The sequence below is a fragment of the Rana temporaria genome, chromosome 2 (genome assembly GCF_905171775.1).
Source record: "Rana temporaria chromosome 2, aRanTem1.1, whole genome shotgun sequence".
In the NCBI taxonomy this organism is placed as follows: Eukaryota; Metazoa; Chordata; class Amphibia; order Anura; family Ranidae; genus Rana; species Rana temporaria.
In genome coordinates this window covers 394638763-394658997 of record NC_053490.1, presented here as the reverse complement: position 1 = coordinate 394658997, position 20235 = coordinate 394638763, and the positions used below count along the sequence as shown (strand labels likewise).

At 44.7% G+C, this 20235-nt stretch overlaps 1 protein-coding gene across 4 annotated transcripts in view; it reads left to right on the top strand.

The window, feature by feature from the left end:
* The window catches only part of KDM6A (lysine demethylase 6A), a 163224-nt gene that overhangs the window by 37159 nt on the left and 105830 nt on the right, over positions 1-20235 (top strand). For all 4 annotated transcript variants that reach the window (XM_040338057.1, XM_040338056.1, XM_040338058.1 and 1 more), the window contains exons 3-4: positions 5351-5459; positions 19679-19728. In XM_040338057.1, coding sequence (XP_040193991.1) covers positions 5351-5459; positions 19679-19728 — 159 coding nt within the window. The remainder of the gene's footprint in view (positions 1-5350; positions 5460-19678; positions 19729-20235) is intronic.

Below are 20235 nucleotides of genomic sequence, written 5' to 3'. Positions count from 1 at the left end.
GCCCATTTACTACTTTTGTGATGTGTTAACATGCATGTATCAATGCAGCGTAAAGCAGTATTAAGTAGAGGTGCACGATTAATCGTGGAGAGAATCGCAATCTCGATTCTCCCCGCCCACGATCTCCCCGTGGGATGACCCGCGATTCTTCTGTGTTCACCGCTGGTTCCACGTAACCAGCGTGGAACGCAAATGCAGCCGATTTTGAAACCGACGTCGGCAGCCTGCGCCACTGGATAGATTGTCTGAGCTTCTCTCAACAGTAGTTTGTATCCATGCGCCACCCAGTGGTTGCCGGCAGTACTGCTCCTGATGTATTAAACCTTCTCACAGTTCTGTACAACTGTGTGTATCCATGCGCCACCCAATGGTTGCTGGCAGTACTGCTTCTGATCTATAAAAAAAGACCAGTGATATGTCTATAATGTTAAAGACCATATAACTCCTATGAAAAAAATCAGAATCAAAGTTTTATTCTGCTTTTTTCATAGGAGTTATATGATCTTTAACATTATAGACATATCACTGGTCTCTTTTTTTTTTTATTATTATTTTTTTTTTTAATATATATTCATATTTTCAGATAAATCGCAGGTTTATTAATTTTTTTTTTTTTTGGGGGGGGGGGTTCTGGCATTACATTTTTGAGAATCGTGATCTTGTCTAAGCAAAAGAATCGTGATTCTCATTTTGACCAGAATCGTGCAGCCCTAGTATTAAGCTAGGCATACTAGCTCATTATGCCTTTGCCTTGCAGGGTGTTAATAGGGTTTACTTCCTCTTTAAGGGCTCATGCACACTGCAGCTCAAAAAAGCTGCCTTTATAGATATTTGAGCTCTTATTTTTCTGCCTAGCTTGAAGAAGCTTGTGCCTTTTTGTGCACATTTGCGCGTTTTTATTTTTCTAAATGCTTTTTTGAGCAAAAGCATTTTTTTCACAAATCCTCCCCTCGTTTTTTATTTGTATTGTACATTTTCATACTGCTTTTCAGCTTTTTCATGCTTTTTTTTTTTTTTTTGCGTGTTTTCAGGCACTGGGGTGTCTCTTCTGCTCAAAAGTTCCTCTCAAAAACTGTGGTGCGGTTTAGTGTGTATGGATACATTGGCTAAAATAGAGGGGAAGTTTCCAGGCAGGAAAAACGAGTGCTCAAAAGCCTGTAGGAGCTGCTTATTTGAGATGTAGTGTGCACTCTACTAGATCCGTCAATTGCTTCTTGAGTTTTTCTGTTAAAACCTTCTCAAGATTTACCAAGTGGAGATGTTTAGGCCTCATCTGATTTTAGAGCAAACTGTCCTTCAGGCAGTCAACAGTTTTTCTCTTCTTGTTGGTTTTGTTTGTCATTTTTTCTGTGCTGTTTTGGACTACCCAACACAGACAACACCCTGCTGTGTTTATGGTCTTGTTCTTTGCACCGTTACAAACCAAATTATGCTGGGAAAGGCAGGGATTATAGTAAAGTCCTATTTCCTCCTGTAGGCTGCTCTATAACCAATTCTTATATCGTGTGTCACTCAATAACCTTCAATATAAAAATGGTCTTCCACTTTTTGCCCTAATCCTCTTTCTATTATAAATACAAGTAATCTCCTATTTGGTTGAATCAGGACAGGAACCTCAGTATCTACAGTTGAAACTCTAAAAATTTTAATATCGTGCAAAAATTCATTTATTTCACGAATACAACTTAAAAGGTGAAACTAATATACGAGACTCGGTTTCATGAGCTGTAAGCCATAATGGTCACAACTATGGCAAATCACGGCTTGAACTATCTCATATATTGGCTTTACCTTTTAAGTTGCATTAGTGAAATGAACTTTTGCTTGATATTAAAATTTTTCGAGATTTCACCTGTATTCTCTTGCATTTGCTGATTTTCTTGGGAAATCTCTTGAACTTGGTTGGTGAAAATGGCCAGTATAGGTAACTGCTTTTAGGAATCTTGTTTAACCACTTACCCCCCGGAACATATTGCTGCCTAAAGACCAGAGTACTTTTTGCGATTCGGGACTGCGTCGCTTTAACAGACAATTGCGCGGTCGTGCGACGTGGCTCCCAAACAAAATTGGCGTCCTTTTTTTCCCACAAATAGAGCTTTCTTTTGGTGGTATTTGATCACCTCTGCGTTTTTTATTTTTTGCGCTATAAACAAAAATAGAGCGACAATTTTGAAAAAAATGAATATTTTTTACTTTTTGCTGTAATAAATATCCCCCAAAAATATATAAAAAAACATTTTTTTTCCTCAGTTTAGGCCGATACGTATTCTTCTACATATTTTTCGTAAAAAAAATCGCAATAAGCGTTTATTGATTGGTTTGCGCAAAAGTTATAGCGTTTACAAAATAGGGGGTATTTTTATGGCATTTTTATTAATATTTTTTTTACTAGTAATGGCGGCGATCAGCGAATTTTTTTTCGGTATTGCGACATTATGGCGGACACTTCGGACATTTTTGACACATTTTTGGGACCATTGGCATTTTTATAGCGATCAGTGCTATAAAAATGCATTAGATTACTATAAAAATGCCACTGGCAGTGAAGGGGTTAACACTAGGGGGCGGGGAAGGGGTTAAGTATGCCTGGGTGTGTTCTTACTGTGGGGGGGGGGGGGTGGCCTCACTAGGGGAAACACTGATTTTCTGTTCATACATTGTATGAACAGAAAATCAGCATTTCCCCTGCTGACAGGAACGAGAGCTGTGTGTTTACACACACAGCTCCCGTTCCCCGCTCTGTACCGAGCGATCGCGTGTGCCCGGCGGCGATCGCGCCCGCCGGGCACACGCACGGGAGTCGGGGGCGAGCGAGGAGCGCGCGCGCGCGCCTCCGGCGGCGCGCACGCGCCCCCTAGTGGCGGCTATACGATAGGACGTATAGCTACGGGCTCTCGCCCAGGAGAGCCGACCTGCCGCCGTATAATGACGGTGGCTGGTCGGCTACTAGTTAACCTACTGTTAGATTTCTTTATTGAGCAATATAATTAAGTGAGGCATGTACTTAGGAGATTGCACTTGGGAGATTGTTTTATGAATTTGCCTGTGTGGCGGGACTACTCATTTATTGATTTGAACTTTTTCACCATTTACTGTCACTGTATAATTTTAGCGCGATCTCTTTATCTTTGCATTTGTCTTTGTGTAGTATAACACTTTTTGATCGCAGCTTCACATATTTTTGTTAAATAAGCGCAATATTTCTTTTGTAGTATGTACTTAGAGCCGCCTGACGAGTCGTGTCCCATTCTATGCAATAGAACCGTTCTAATAGGAGCGATGCAAGTCGCTCAGACTTAGAAAAAGGTTCTTGTATGACTTTGGGGGCGGCTCGGGTCGACCTGCATTGACTTCTATACAGAGGTAATTTTGCAGCTCGCCTCTGAAGTCATCTTAAGGATGCCTTGCGGAGTCGCCCCCGAAGTCGTGCCGCCTAAGTGTGAACCGGCTCTTAAAGTGCCATTAAAACCATACTTTTGTCACCAGAACATGTGTCCCCCATTGAATTATTTTCCTTCACCACTTGCTTCAACTCCACTAAAATGTTGGTTTTCCTCTCACTTTCATTTTCGTTGACATTGGTCACCAGAACAAATGGAAAAGGCGACTTTTCCCAGCGAGAACACAGAACAAAAATGGCCCTTTTTCTTCTTTTACATCATTTAAATTATAACTTTTAAATAATTCAATACTGGGCACTTTCACCCCCTTCCTTCCCAGGCCAATTTTCAGCTTTCTGCTCTCTTGCACTTTCAATGACAATTGCGCGGTCATGCAACACTGTACCAAAATGACATTTTTATAATTTTGTTTGAACAAATAGAGCTTTCTTTTGGTATTCATGACTCCGGATTTTATTTTTTGTTATATAAGCGAAAACATTTTTTTAATAAAAATGTTCTTCTCTTAAAACCAATAAAATCATATTTTGGCATAAATTTAAGCCAGGATGTATTCTGCTACATGTCTTTGGTTAAAAAAAACCCCATTAAGTGCATAATTTGTTCATGTGATCACGGACAGATGTACGCAGGTGATCAGACATGTGTGCAGATGATCATTGGGACCTGATTTTACTGCAACAGATGTTTTTACTGTGTGGGGACAGTGTTTTGTGGATTTTGTGTGTTTACACTGTGGGGACACTAGGCTGGTGATCAGTGTGTAAAAAGCTGTAAAAACGGCTCATACTAGCTGATCACCGGCCGGCTGCAGCGATCCGCTCTCCTCTCCTCACTGACAACTTCCATGTGAGGAAAGCCGCTTGCCTTGCAACCGTCTCTAGTTGCATCACATGACGGCTGTGATTGTACACAGCCATCATGTGATCAGGAGGCCCAATCGCAGAGCCCTCCTACCGATCTGAGATGCGTCGTGTCCGGGTGACACAAGCGCATTGGGATCGCACCGCTGCACGGGCACGCACGTGTGCGATCCCCCTCCTTCTGTGGGACATTCATGAACGCCCACTCAGGAGGAGGAAGCACCCACCCGGCTGTATACCATATTTATCGGGCTATAACGCGCCCCGGCGTATAGCGCACACCCCCGAACTTGAAGATTTCTGCAAAAAAATAATACTTAGTTTGGATGCCCCTCGTCGGTGTCTTGCTCGTCTATCGGCGGCCTCGTCCGGTCCGGCGTCCTTCTGCGGCCATCCCCGCTCGATCCCTACTTCCCGCGCTCTGTTCGAACCACTGCGCCGACATATATAGAGCGGAGTACACTCGGGTATAGTCGGGTGGGCTCGGCTCCTCTCGCGTAAACGACGTACAGGACGCACACGACGTGACCGCGAGAGGAGCCGAGCCTGCCCGACTATACCAGAGTGTACTGCGCTCGGTATATGTCGGCGCAGTGGTTCGAACAAAGTGCGGGAAGCCGGTGTCGTCGTATATCGCGCACCCGCGATTTTGCCCTGAATTTCAGGGCAAAAAAGTGCGCAGTATACGCCGATAAATACGGTATATGCTGTGGCCGGGTGGGATGAGGTTAAAGGCCAGATGAGCAGTTATATTACATATTACCAGTGTTGCTTTGTACTGTATGCTTCACAAAATTGTAACAGGCGCACCACGTTCCCTATCTTTTCAATAAAAGCCTGACAAAGGGTCTGGCCCTTTCCTACTCTATCCAGACTAAAAATGCTTTTACATAACTTTTTTTTATTTATTGCTCTGAGAAGATAAATTGACCACACTGATCAGCATCGTATAATAGTCCATTAGAGGGTACATTGGCTATCAATTGTGATAAATATGCTTTACATAGTATTGCACTTCAGATTAAATATATTTTTTTAAAGTTGTTAAGATACATGTTGATGACCTCTGCTTTTCCTTTCATTTAGGCTGTTCGTTGCTATGAGGCCCTAATCTTAAAATCTGAAGGAAAAGTGGAGTCTGATTTCTTCTGTCAGTTAGGCCATTTCAACCTATTATTGGAAGACTATCCAAAAGGTAAGGCTAAAATGTTTTTCTATGTGGAATCTTGGTAAGGAACAATTACAAGCTTATGAAGCATTCCAATAACTGCATTTTTGAATTGTTATAATTATTGACTTAAAGCAGAGGTCTGCCCCCTGCTGAAAAAATAAAAAACCAGCAGCTACACATACTGCAGCTGCTGGCTTTTAATAGGACACTTGCCTGTCCCTGGAGTCCAGCGATGTCAGCACCGCAGCTGATGTTTCCATCAGCTGTCATGTGCTGCTGCCGCCATTATGGGTAAGGTAACTCGGCGGTCTAACCTTGTGGCTTCATGCAGGGAACCCAACTGCGCATGCGTGAGGCTCCTCTCCCCTACTGGCCCAGCGACCGGGGGAAGAGGGAGCTGAGCTGTGACGTCAATATCCACAGCTGTGGCTCCCAAAAGTGGGAACAGGATACCTGTCAAAGATGGGTATCCTGTCCCCCCTCCCCCCTGAAAGGTACCATAGAATGCATTAAGGTGAAAAAACACGAGGGTTTACAACCCCTTTTTTAAGGCTTCAAACCCTTTTGCATTCTATTTACTTGTCATCTCCTTTTATTGTTAATTTTTTTTATATATATATGTGTGTGTGGGTGTGTGGTGTGTGTGTGTGTGTGTGTGTGTGTGTACTAAAATTACGCTTGGTGTATTTCTTAATAAAACATTTTTTGATAAACATGTGCCCTAATATGTGAAACAAAAAATTGCAACTGCCAACATTTCATTCTCCTGGGTCTTTGCGTTCAGAAAACCTTTTTGAGGTTTACCTAATTTTAAGGCTCCGTGTACACGGCTTGCTTTGAGCGCCAGCCTCGGGAAAATGGGGTAAAACCGTGCCATGATTTTGCAATTTTAGGATCTGTAGTGTACATATAAAGCCTTAGGCCTAAAATGTTTTAACACATCCAAAAATTGAAAAATTAGGTCCCTGGAGTTTAAGCAGTTTTACCCGGGATGATGCCTGCATCCTGGTACATGTTTTTAGATCTGACGGTTGGCTCTCTTGCAAATGCAATGTAGTTGTCCCCTCACTTGTTTTTCATGGCTGTGCTGGGATTTCCCATCCCACTGGGAGTCCTGATTGACCAGCTGGCTCTTCTGCCATCTGATCATAGAGCCCAGCAAAGACCTAATCGCCTTTATTGGGGCTCTACAATAAAGTAACCCAAAAGCAATGATTTCACATAGGGTTGTCCCGATACCACTTTTTTATAGGACCGAGTACAAGTACCGATACTTTTTTTGTCATGTACTCGTCGATTGCCGTTACTTTTTTTTTTTTTTTGTCCATGTTTTCCCAAATGCAGACATGTGTCACCAAATGCAGCCTTGTATAGGTCTCCAGTGGCAAAGAGAAAGGACCCCCCCCCCCCCCCCCGCTGTCTAGTTGATCGGCGGGGAACATAACCGCTTTAATTTGAATAGCTGTGTGTAAAAAAAAATGAAATAAAAAGATGCGGCACATACCTGTAGATCGCTGTGGCAATCTGCACCGAAAGTGGGAGTGGGTGCATGTCAAAACCAGGTTTCCCGGATTAACCTCTTCTGCGAGTGCCCTTTTTATAGTGCATGGTCTCGATCCTGAGCTGCACTTCCTGTGTGTATAAAAACAGCATGGCTCGCCCCACTCCCTCGACACTGGGTTTGATTAAAAACATCAGGAACCTAAGGCTGCCACTCTATCCTGTGAGGAGACCTAGCGCTGGATTGAGATCAGGCTCAAGGGTAAAAATCTCTGCCTTTCGAACCACTTTAATGTACAGATTGCTTGCTGGAGGTAGTTGGGGCAGGCCTGCTGTGGACATAAAGTTTCTTGTAGCTATTGAGGACCCTCCTATTCTTCCTGCAGGTGTGAGTGTGAGTGTTTTTGTTTTTTCCCTTAGTTAAGCCCTTGCACTTCATGACCTACCTAAAAAAAAAAAAAAAAAAAAAATTCAATAATATTCCTTCCATGGTTGTACTTTAATCTCCCATCACACGAGAGTCTCAAACGACCAGCCAGTGCTTCCACAGGCTGATCAGGGAGCGGCTTTAATTAGCTATGGCAACCCGGAAGCTATGACTTGACATTACTTCCGCCTTACTTGGATGTCAACATCGCCATTTTAAAAAAAAATTATAGACCCCAGATTTCTCCATAAAGGGTACCTCCCTACCACATGTCGATTGCTGTCACAAGGATGTTTACATTCCTTGTGACGGCAATAAAATGTATAAAAAATATAACGCAACAGTGTAATAAAAAAAAAAAAAAACTAAAATGCCCTCGCCCCAAAAAGGCCTTGAGCGCAAGTGGTTTTAATCACTTTCTGACCACCCATAGTACATTTACTGCGGGCAAGCAGCATATACAGTGAAACCTCAGATTATGAGCATAATCTGTTCCTGGAGAATGCTCGTAATCCAAAGTACTCCCATATCAAAGCGAGTTTCCCCATTGAAGTCAGTGGAAACGTAAATAATGTGTTTTGCATTGACTTCAATGGCATGCAATACTGCATGCGGCCAGAGGTGGGAGGGCACCGGAGAGACTTGGAAACGGCCGGAAAGGCTAGAGGGCACCTCGGCAAACCTTGGAAAGGCTCGGGAACGGAGTATATCCATGTCTTTCTGGGGATTTCCGAACAGCGCCGTTTGGCTCCGGCGCCCCCCCACCTCAGGCCAAACGCGGTACTGCACACCACTTTGGCCTGAATCCTGCTCGTTTTGCGAGACAACACTCGAAAACAGAGTTAGGATTTTTTTAAATGCAGTGCTCGTATTGCGAAATGCTCGTTGACTGCCTTACTCGCAATCTGAGGTTCCACTGTACAGGCCAAGCGGTGTACCAGTATGTAATTTTGTCTGTACAGATACTGGGGTGCGTGGGTCCCCCTTGCAACTGCTGTCACAGGGCACAACGTAATGCTGATACTTAGGGCCCACATTCTGAGATCACAATGTCAATAAGGTTGTTAATAATAAATAAAAAAAATAAAATAAAAATAAAAAAGTTACCAGGTTTCTTACTTTTCAAAGAAGGGGTAATATTGGGGGGGTGTATTTGTACTGTCCTGGCATTTTAAGGGCCTCCAAGGAATTATCAAATCTATACACCATATTTTGTGGACGCTATAACTTTCGCACAAACCAATTAATGTACACTTATTAGGATTTTTTTTAACCAAAACCATGTAGCAGAATACATTTTGACCTAAATTGGTACAATACCGTGTTTTTAAAATTTGTCTTTTTTTTTTGTATTGCGGGGGGGGGGGGGGGGGGGGTGAAACTGGTGAGCAAATACCACCAAAAGAAAGCTTAATTTGTGTGTGGGGAAAAATGATTAAGTATTGCATGACTACGCAATTGCCAATTAAAGTAGCACAGTGCTGAAAAGCATAAAATGCCCTCGTCATGAAGGTGGTAAAACTTTCCATAGCTTAACCACTTGCTGACCGCGCTAAAAATTTTAACAGGACTGTAACATTGTGGCAAATTGGACACGAAGTGACACTTTTTAAGGGACCAGTGATACAAATGGTGAAAAAAAAAATGCATTGACACTGGCAGAGAAAGGGGGTCAGGGTGGATATAAATGTTTTTTCAATGTTTTAAAAAAAAAAAAAAATCTTTAACAATCTATCCAAAGATGGTTTTCTATGTATGATACATTAATAATTTAGTTTATTCGGCATGATTTATGTAGCTTGAGGCTGTATATTCTGCCATAACCCCGGTTATTTTTAAAAATGGGCAGCGGTCTTCTTACAGATAAGTGGTCTCAGCGGAGGAATTGCCACAAGATCACTTTTATCAGGGGGGGTGGGAGTGGGTCCTCCCGTCACGCTCTGGTCATCTCCACCGCTTACTGGAGCCGTCGGTAGCGACGTCCCCCCCTCACTGCCTGGATGCAGAGTGAGGGAAAGATGGTCCCGGCTTGGCTCCATAGCTTTGGTGGGTGAAAGCGACATCTAACGTCACTTCCGCCCAATGCTTTTTTTTATTTTTTTTTATTTTTTTTAGAGTGCCCTGTCCCGCAGAGTATGCGTGCAGAAGCGAACTCATATGAAAATGGTGTTCAAACCATACATGTGAGGTATCGCGGCGATCGTTGGAGTGCGAACATGAATTCTAGCCCTAGACCCCCTCTGTAACTCTAAACATATGTAACCTGTAAAAAATTTAAATGTCCCCTATGGAGATTTTTAAGGGTAAACGTTTGTTGCCATTCCATGTGCGGGCGCCATTTGGTAGCATGGCATGGTTGGTATCAATTTGCTCGGCGTAACATATTTCGCAATATAAAAAAAAGTGGGCTAGCTTTACTGTTTTTTATTTTTCAGTCAGTGTATTTTTTCAAAAAAGAGTGCGCCGGTAACGCTACTGTGCAAATACGGTATGACAAAGTATTGCAACGACCACCATTTTAAACTCTGGGGTGTTAGAAAAAATATATAATTTTCTAGGAAAAAAAATCTGATTTTAACTTGTAAACTTGTGTGAAAAATAGGCTCAGTTCTTAAAGCGGAGGTTCACCCAAAAAATAAATTTTTAACATTACATTCAGCCGAGTTGTCCTAATGACAATCGGCTGTTTTTTTTTTTTTCCCCCGTACATACCGTATTTTCACCACCGCTTCCGGGTATGTCTTCTGCGGGACTGGGCATTCCTAAGTGATTGACAGGCTTCCAACCGTCACATACTGCGTGTCACGAGTTGCCGAAAGAAGCCTAACGTCGGTGCGCAGGCGCCGTATAGAGCCGCACCGTTCGGCTTCTTTCAGCAACTCGTGACGCGCTGTATGCGACGGTCGGAAGCCTATCAATCAATTAGGAACGCCCAGTCCCGCAGAAGACCTACCCGGAAGCGGCGGTGAAAATACGGTATGTACGGGGAAAAAAAAAAAACAGCCGATTGTCATTAGGACAACTCGGCTGAATGTAATGTTAAAATTTTTTTTTTTTGGGTGAACCCCCGCTTTAAGTGTTTAAAGAGCACCTGTCATTTCAGCACCTGTTAGCAGGCATTCACTTAACTGCTGCCACCAGGTCCCTCACTTTGTGTCGTCGCTGCCGCATGACCAGCCGTCTCATTAAAGCGGTGGTTCACCCTTAGAGGGCACTTTTCCCCCTTAGATTCCTGCTCGTTTTTACTAGGGGAATCGGCTATTTGTTTTAAAATATGTGCAGTACTTACCCGTTTACGAGATGCATCCTCTTCGTCGCTTCCGGGTATGGGCTGCGGGAATGGGCGGTCCTTCTTGATTGACAGTCTTCTGAGAGGCTTCCGACGGTCGCATCCATCGCGTCACGATTTTCCGAAAGAAGCCGAACGTCGGTGCGCAGTATAGAGCCGCACCGATGTTCGGCTTCTTTCGGCTACGAGTGACGCGATGGATGCGACCGTCGGAAGACTGTCAATCAAGAAGGAACGCCCGCTCCCGAAGACCCATACCCGGAAGCGACGGAAGAAGATGCATCTCGAAAACGGGTAAGTACAGCTCATATTTTAATACAAATAGCCGATTCCCCTAGACCGAACGAGCAGGAAGCTAAGGAAAAAAAAAAAAAAAGAAATGGTTGAACTCCCGCTTTAAAGTGAACGGGGCTGTTGGTGAGTCAACAGTGGGTCAGAGGAGGAGCCACTGCATGATAAAGACATTTGCTCTTTAAAAATTATGCTTTAAATCAAGCCTACTTGTGCTTACTAGTGGTTTAAATCGACTTTATTTTAAATGAAATTCACCCTGGAAGGGGTTAAAAGAAGTAAACTCGGCTCCTGCTTAATAGTCTGATAAAGCGCGCCAAAACATTTTGCATTCTTTTTCCCCCCAAGTTTCTTTCCTTTTTTCCCCCCAGTTTTGTAATTTCTACTTTCTGGTTGCAGCTACTGGCTTGGCTACTGGCTTGAGTCTGAAGAGCAGTTGACTTCCGCCCTTTCTGTTTGTCCCTGCTGTAATCTCGCACATGCTTAGTAAAGTTGTAGCCAAGCCTAGTTTTCATTCCTGATTAGTATAGCAATTAAATCCCGCATAAGCATAGAGAGGTGAGCAAGCTTTGCAACACATATTTGTTTGTTTATCATGTTTTTCACACAATCTATTTTAAAAAGCTGATCTTCTGTGTGCCATGCAAAGTGCTGATGTTTACACCCCCTATGATGTTGCAAGTCGCATGGGGTGTTTCAGGAACTTGTGAATAGCACTCTAATCTCACGGGATCTTGGAGTCGTGTGTGCCATGAATCGGGCATAATATGCAAATGCGCAGGTGATGTCATGAACATTAAAAGGGCGGATTACAAACAAACGGAGCAGGCTAGAATTGATTTATGCACAGCAATTTGTACAGCGCTTATTACTATTAAATGGGGAAAACTTATCTGGGAGTGTGTACAACCACTTTAACCACTTAAGCCCCGGACCAATATGCAGCCTAAAGACCCAAGGTGTTTTTACAGTTCGGGACTGCGTCGCTTTAACAGACAATTGCGCGGTCGTGCGACGTGGCTCCCAAACAAAATTGGCGTCCTTTTTTCCCCACAAATAGAGCTTTCTTTTGGTGGTATTTGATCACATCTGCGGTTTTTAGTTTTTGCGCTATAAACAAAAATAGAGCGACAATTTTGAAAAAAAAGCAATATTTTTTACTTTTTGCTGTAATAAATATCCCCCAAAAACATATATAAAAACATTTTTTTCTTTATCGTACATCACGGGACACAGAGCGGCATTCATTACTATATGGAGTACCTTCAGGTGTAGACACTGGCAATCTCAAACAGGAAATGCCCCTCCCTATATAACCCCCTCCCATAGGAGGAGTACCTCAGTTTTTCCGCCAGTGTCTTAGGTGTTAGTCATGGTTTAGCTTGCCTCCACATCCTTGGGATTAGGTGAGCTAACCGGTTCTGTCCAAAAAAGCCTCAGCGCTAAAGTGGTCAGTAACCGGACCCCAAACCCTTGGGGTATAGCCCATAATGCTTTTCTTTTTAGAGAGCTGGACCCTGGGCCCAGAACTTAGAAACCTTTGGGTGCCTAATGTTTCTGTTGCCAGAGTGCTATATGGGCCCAGGACAGTGGATCCTTCATAGGAACCCAGGGCCTGAAGGTCTAGACATCCCCACGGAGATGGGGGAAGATTGGGCCTCTTGCTTGGCAAAGTCCTGCGGCATGGAGCAGGTAAGTGAGGGGAAAACTTGCGGAACTTGGTTCTTAGCAGGTTTTTTCTGGGGGGTCACAGGGGACATGCCTAAAGTTATGCGCTGCATCTGGCAAACTAGTCACATATCATAAAGATAGGATGGCTCTATATGTATTATTCCCCATAAGATGTGACCTCCCTTGTAGTGTTGGAAAAGCATTGAGTGGGGCCTGTGTGATATAAAAGTATATGTGTGTGTCAGAGAGCTGTGCTTACCTGCAAGCCTCCAGGCGATGCTCCATTCAGTCTTCCTCCTCACGGCCTGCAAAGCAGGCAAAACGCTGACCTCCTCATGGTTCCAGGCTGCAGGCTGCAGTTTGCTGGAGCAGAGAGGTCCCTTCCTCCCAACCCCACCCCCCCCCTGTCGGGAGGGGCATTTCCTGTTTGAGATTGCTGGGGGGGAAGGGCGGGTCAGTGGCTTAAGGAAGGGGCGGCCCTTCCTTGTTTGTTCCATATAGCTCATTCAATACTTTGGAACTGAGGAGGAAAGACCAGAACGGCAAGCACGGGGCGCCGAGGACACACAGTGGCCAGAAAGAATATTGCAGTCTTCAGAAAGACTGTTTTCAAGCCTAGGAATAGGCTGTTTCTTTTCCATCTCATAGTTTTTCTTGCAATACTACTCAGGGGGACAGAATGTTTTTTCTTTCCTAGATTTGAAAAAAAAAAAGATTTTTTTTTGAAAAAAAAAAAAAAAAAGTGTCATCTAGGGGAGAGGAAGCATTTTTTATCCCCCAAACAGGTGTTTGGGCATTTAACTATTTATAAGTCCCAGGTACCAATAAGTAGCAGGTGTACCTCGGTATTGTACCATGGCATCAAAAAACAGGGGTACAAGAGGTGGGGATTCCCCCAGAGAGTCTGAGGTCTCGGACAAAGCTATGCCGCTGCTTTCCCCACAGGGAGCCTTGGGGCCATCGGGATCTGGGGCTGGAGCTGACGCGGGTCAGTCCAACCCTAAGATGGTCACGGAGGAGGTATTACTCACCTCTTTAAAAGAGATGCAGAAAAGCATGGGTAAAATGATAGCCGCAGCTATGCGGGGCAGTAAGCGGAATAGATCTCCGTCGCCCGAGCGCGGACCCTCAGAAGAGGAGGTCCTTTCCTCAGGGGAATTGGACGACCTCTTGGACAAGGACCAAGTAGGTTCAGGGATCGAAGATCCGGATACAGAGGAGTCTGGGGCAGTCTCCCTGAGGGAGAGCTGGTGGATTCAAGGATTGTCGGACTTGGTCCATAGGGCATTCAACTTGCCAGTACCAGATCTCCAGGTATCGACGGTTTCAGCTTTGGGCTCACTGAGGGCGCCTCAAAGCAATGCTGTGTTTCCGATCCATCCTCTATTAGAGGGAGTTTTGTTCCAAGATTGGAACAAGCCAGATAAGATCTTCTTACCACCTAAGAAGTTCTCTGTCCTATATCCTATGGAAGAAAAATTTTCCAAAAGATGGGCTACTCCTGCAGTGGACGCAGCCATCTCATGTGTTAACAAATCGTTAACATGCCCTGTAGAAAACATACAGGTGTTCAAGGATCCAGTTGATAAGCGCTTGGAAGCACTACTTAAGAACTCCTTCACTACTGCAGGGGCAGTAGTACAGCCAGCTGTGGCTGCGATTGGGGTCGCTCAAGCATTATCGGATCAATTTAAGCAGATGCTTAAACTTATTCCTGCCCAGCAGGCAGAAGAATTTTCGGATGTCCCTAAGGCCATATGTTTTACGGTAGACGCAATCAAGGATTCTATCCAGCAAGCGTCACGTTTATCGTTATCCCTTATCCATATGAGAAGACTCTTATGGTTAAAAGGCTGGGAGGCTGAGCCCCCATGCAAGAAGCTCCTGGTAGGGTTCCCCTTCCATGGAGGACGACTCTTCGGAGAAGACCTAGATAAATACATTCAGACCATTTCAAACGGCAAGAGTACTCTCTTGCCAACTAAGAAGAAGGTTCAGGGGCCTGCGTTTAAACGACAGTATTCCCCTGGGCAGGGGCCCTCTAATGCCAAGCAGTATCGACGGCCTCCTGCAAAAGCAAACTTCGGCTTCAACAGCAAATCACAAGGACAGGCTGTTAGAGGCAAAAGGCAGTGGTTTCGCAAACCAGCAAAACCAGCCCCCAAGCCAACCTTATGAAGGGGCGCCCCCACCCACGAAGGTGGGGGGAAGGCTGCGACTCTTTTCAGAGATTTGGGAAGCCAGCATTCCCGACGAGTGGGTACGGTCTTCCGTGGCCACAGGCTACAAATTAGATTTCCTAAGGTTTCCTCCTCCTCATTTCCAGGAGTCGAGGATTCCAAACGATCCGCCTCGGATTCCGGCCAGTCCTGGAACAGGGGCTGGGTTTCTACTCCAACCTATTCATCATCCCAAAATCCAATGGAGATGTCAGGCCAATTTTGGACCTAAAAATGGTAAATGCATATCTAAAGATCCGCTCATTTCGGATGGAATCCGTGCGGTCAGCAGCTGCCACACTCCAGAAGGACGACTTCATGGCGTCCATAGACATAAAGGATGCCTACCTTCATGTTCCAATTTATCAGCCACATCAAAGATATCTACGCTTCATGGTGGCTTCGCGTCACTTCCAATTCGTGGCGCTTCCCTTCGGGTTGGCTACGGCCCCCCGGGTGTTCACGAAGGTCCTAGCTCCGATCCTAGCCAAGCTAAGGATCCAAGGGGTCACGATCCTAGCATACCTGGACGACCTCCTAGTCATAGACCACTCGTCTCCCGGCTTGGAGCGAGCAGTGGCCCTCACGGTCCAATACCTCGAGAGGTTCGGCTGGGTCCTAAATCGAGAAAAGTCGGCTTTCCAGCCCACAAGGCAGTTGGAATATCTCGGCATGAGATTAGACACAGAACAACAAGGAGTGTTCCTACCTCTGAGGAAGGTAAAAGCCATCAAGGAATTAATCCTACTGGTTCTAAGCAAGAAAGAACCGACTATTCGCCTATGTATGAGGTTACTAGGCAAGATGGTGGCCACGTTCGAGGCGGTACCATACGCCCAGAGCCACACTCGCATCCTACAGGCAGCCATCCTGTCAGCATGGAGCAGAAGGCCACAGGCCTTGGATATCCCGTTGCCGCTCTTATCAAGAGTCCGACAAAGTCTGTGTTGGTGGTTAGACCCTCAGAATCTACTGAAGGGGAAGTCTTTCAGCCCAGTGGCTTGGAAGATAGTGACCACAGACGCCAGCCTGACGGGCTGGGGAGCAATTTTGGATGGTTGCACTCGCCAAGGTACTTGGGCAAAGCCAGAGAAGCAGTTGCCCATCAACATCTTGGAGCTCAGAGCTGCTCGACTAGCCCTCAGGGCTTGGACGTCAAAATTGCAGGGGTTCCCGGTGAGAATTCAATCAGACAATGCCACGGTCGTGGCATACATAAATCACCAAGGGGGAACCAGGAGTCAAGCCGCTCAGAGAGGTGAGCTTGATTCTCCTATGGGCAGAGGCGCATGTGCCCTGCATATCGGCAATATTCATTCCAGGAGTGGACAACTTTCAGGCGGACTTCTTAAGCCGCCAGACTCTATGGCCGGGGGAATGGTCTCTGCATCCACAAGTCTTTCAAGCACTCTGCCAAAGATGGGGAGTGCCGGACGTGGATATCATGGCATCGAGACTCAACAAGAAACTAGACAGGTTCATATCCCGCTCAAGGGATCCGATGGCCTGCGGAACCGATGCATTGGTTTGCCCTTGGCATCAGTTCAAACTTCTTTATGCGTTTCCCCCGCTCCAGTTACTACCCCGCCTGCTGCGCAGGATCCGGGTGGAACACATACCAGTCATCCTGGTAGCTCCAGCATGGCCCAGAAGGGCATGGTACTCACTCATCCTAAAGATGGTAGTGGGAGACCCTTGGACTCTTCCTCTACGGCCAGACCTGCTATCGCAAGGTCCGATCCTCCACCCTGCCTTACGGCATCTAAATTTGACGGCCTGGAAGCTGAATCCCTGATTCTCAGGGGTAGAGGTCTGTCTCAGAAAGTAGTCTCTACCCTAATCAGAGCCAGGAAACCGGTCTCTAGGGTGATTTATTACAGGGTCTGGAAGGCCTATGTAGGCTGGTGTGAGTCCAAGCGATGGCTTTCTCGCAAATTTACCATCGATAGAGTATTAAGTTTTCTCCAGCTAGGAGTGGATAAAGGATTGGCATTAAGCACAATCAAAGGACAGATTTCTGCTCTGTCAGTGTGGTTTCAGCGGCCGCTGGCCACCCACTCGCTGGTTAAGACCTTCCTTCAAGGGGTCTTACGTATTAGACCTCCAGTTAAATCCCCGCTTTGTCCGTGGGATTTAAATCTTGTTCTGTCAAGTTTACAGAAACAACCGTTTGAGCCGTTGGCTGAAATTCCTTTGGTTCTACTGACAAGGAAGTTAGTATTTTTGGTTGCCATAGTTTCCGCAAGAAGAGTTTCGGAGCTAGCGGCCTTATCCTGTAAGGAACCATATCTTGTTTTTCATAAGGACAGGGTCGTTCTCCGCCCTCATCCTTCCTTCCTACCGAAGGTCATATCCAGTTTTCATTTGAACCAGGATTTGGTATTACCATCCTTCTTCCCTAAACCTACTTCCAGAAAGGAAGGGTTGCTGCATACCTTGGATATTGTCAGGGCCATGAAGGCCTATCTTAAAGCTACAAAGAAGATCCGGAAAACAGATGTGCTGTTCATTCTACCGGATGGGCCCAAGAAGGGGCAGGCAGCTGCAAAGTCCACCATTTCTAGGTGGATTAAGCAATTAATCACTCAGGCCTACGGCTTGAAAGGGTTGCCTCCTCCAGTATCATTAAAGGCTCATTCTACTAGAGCCATGGGCGCCTCCTGGGCAGCACACCACCAGATCTCTATGGCTCAAGTTTGCAAGGCGGCAACCTGGTCTTCTGTCCACACGTTTACAAAATTCTACAAGTTGGACGTAAGAAGGAATACTGATACTGCCTTCGGGCAGGCAGTGCTGCAGGCTGCAGTTTGAGACCCTCGGATTCCGGGGGCTCCTCTTTTTTGAGTTAAATTTAAAATTTAAAATTATTTTTCTCAACTAAGTTGGATTTATTATGATTTGAGTATATCTCTAAATTAAATCCTTTTGTCTTGGAGATGTTCTCCCTCCCCTCATTGTAAGCATTGCTTTGGGACATCCCATATAGTAATGAATGCCGCTCTGTGTCCCGTGATGTACGATAAAGAAAAAGAGATTTTTAATACAGCTTACCTGTAAAATCTTTTTCTTGGAGTACATCACGGGACACAGAGCTCCCACCCCTCTTTTTTGAGGACCATTTTGGGAGGCATACTGCTTGCTACAAAACTGAGGTACTCCTCCTATGGGAGGGGGTTATATAGGGAGGGGCATTTCCTGTTTGAGATTGCCAGTGTCTACACCTGAAGGTACTCCATATAGTAATGAATGCCGCTCTGTGTCCCGTGATGTACTCCAAGAAAAAGATTTTACAGGTAAGCTGTATTAAAAATCTCTTTTTTCCTCAGTTTAGGCCGATACGTATTCTTCTACCTATTTTTAGTAAAAAAAATCGCAATAAGCGTTTATCGATTGGTTTGCGCAAAATTTATAGTGTTTACAAAATAGGGGATAGTTTTATTGCATTTTTATTTTTTATTTTTTTTTTACTACTAATGGCGGCGATCAGCAATTTTTTTCGTGACTGCGACATTATGGTGGACACTTCGGACAATTTTGACACATTTTTGGGACCATTGTCATTTTCACAGCAAAAAATGCATTTAAATTGCATTCTTTATTGTGAAAATGACAGTTGCAGTTTGGGAGTTAACCACAGGTGGCGCTGTAGGAGTTAGGGTGCACCTAGTATGTGTTTACAACTGTTTGGGGGTGTGGCTGTAGGAATGACGTCATCGATCGTGTCTTCCCTATAAAGGGAATGACGCGATCGATGCGCCGCCATAGTGAAGGACGGGAAAGCCGTGTTTACACACGGCTCTCCTCGTTCTTCAGCTCCGGGGAGCGATCGCGACGGAGCGGCTATAAACAAATAGCCGCGCCGTGGTCCCGGATCGCTCCCCGAGCGGACCCGACCTCCGCATGTAGCGGGGGGGGGGGGTCCCGATCGGACCCCCCACCCGCTAATAGGCGAGGACGTACCTATACGCCCATGTGCCTGTACGTGCCATATTGTGGACGTATATGTACATGGGCTGGTCCTTAAGTGGTTAACATCAGTCAATCAAAGGGTTAAATGTGTGCTTTCTAACTGTAGGGGGAGTGCTTTGACTAAAGGAAAACAGATATCCATGTTTCTTAGCAGAAACTGTGACTGTTACCGTACCTTGCCCTTCTACGGCCCGCTAATGGCTTGTTTATCATTGTAATGGGCTAGTAAGGATTAGCGGAAGTTGATAGGGTTGAAGCAAAGCTGCCATGGCAGTCAATACAAGAACTAGATGGATTTCAAAGTATTTGGGTCTTCTGATTACCTCCAATCTCCAGCAAGTTTCAGAAAATAAAGTCTTGTTTTAAGAGGATTGAATATAAGGTTTGGTCTTCAACCTTTATCCAATAGCACGTTCAAACTTTTGTCCTCATTCACATTTCCATTTTTGTAAACTATTTAATTTCTATTTAAACGGAGATGGTAAAGTAAGAATGTGAAAATGATTATACAACATATTGTCCATCTAGTCACATTATGCAGCTCTAACATCTGAGCTGATATCCAGGTTTGCTTTGATTACCGTACATTTATGAAGCAGTACATATGACATTCACCAGATATTTGCTGCAGGTGAATCTTCTGAAGCATGTGTTTAAGGCAATTATGCAAGTTTTTGTGTTGCATTCAGTGCTTCATTAATATGCTGTATGGCACAGTGTGTAGTACAAGTCTCGCTGTACAGAAAAGGTTTGAGGGAAAGAAGCTGTAAAATTTGCACTCTGTTTTTTATGAGGGTAAGCTAGATGTTTTGAATTGGCATTTGTTTTAATCCATCACTTGATCACTGGTTAATGTATTTATTTTTTCCCCATACAGCATTATCTGCATACCAGAGGTACTACAGTTTACAATCTGACTACTGGAAGGTGAGTAGGACACTTTTGTAAAATTGCTATGTCTAGAAAAGGGGTCAATTCAAAGTGCAGACTTGCAGTTCAAGTGTCACTAAACAAACGCCATTAAAAAAAAACTATAAATTAAAACTATAAATTAAGTCTGTATTACATGCTGTTTATAGTCGCTATGGTATTTATTTTTCTGTATTCTTTACAAAACTCAATCGATTCTGCTCTTCTCTCTGCCTTCTGTCAATGTCCCCACTGCAGTTGGGGATTTTGCAGAGCAGTGTTGGCAGCTAATGCACATGTTCAGTTTTCATTGTGTTTCTCTATCCTGAGCATTTCCTCCCTATCACATCTGAGCAGCCCATGTGACTATAGAGTCACACATGTGGCTGTATACGCTCCAGAAAATTACAGCCCCCTCCCTCCATGCCCGCTAAATACAATGAGATATTACATTTTGATTTGGTGGCTTCACCTCCTTGTTCTACAGTCCCTGACAAGTCTTGGTGCTTGTGTACAAATTGACCT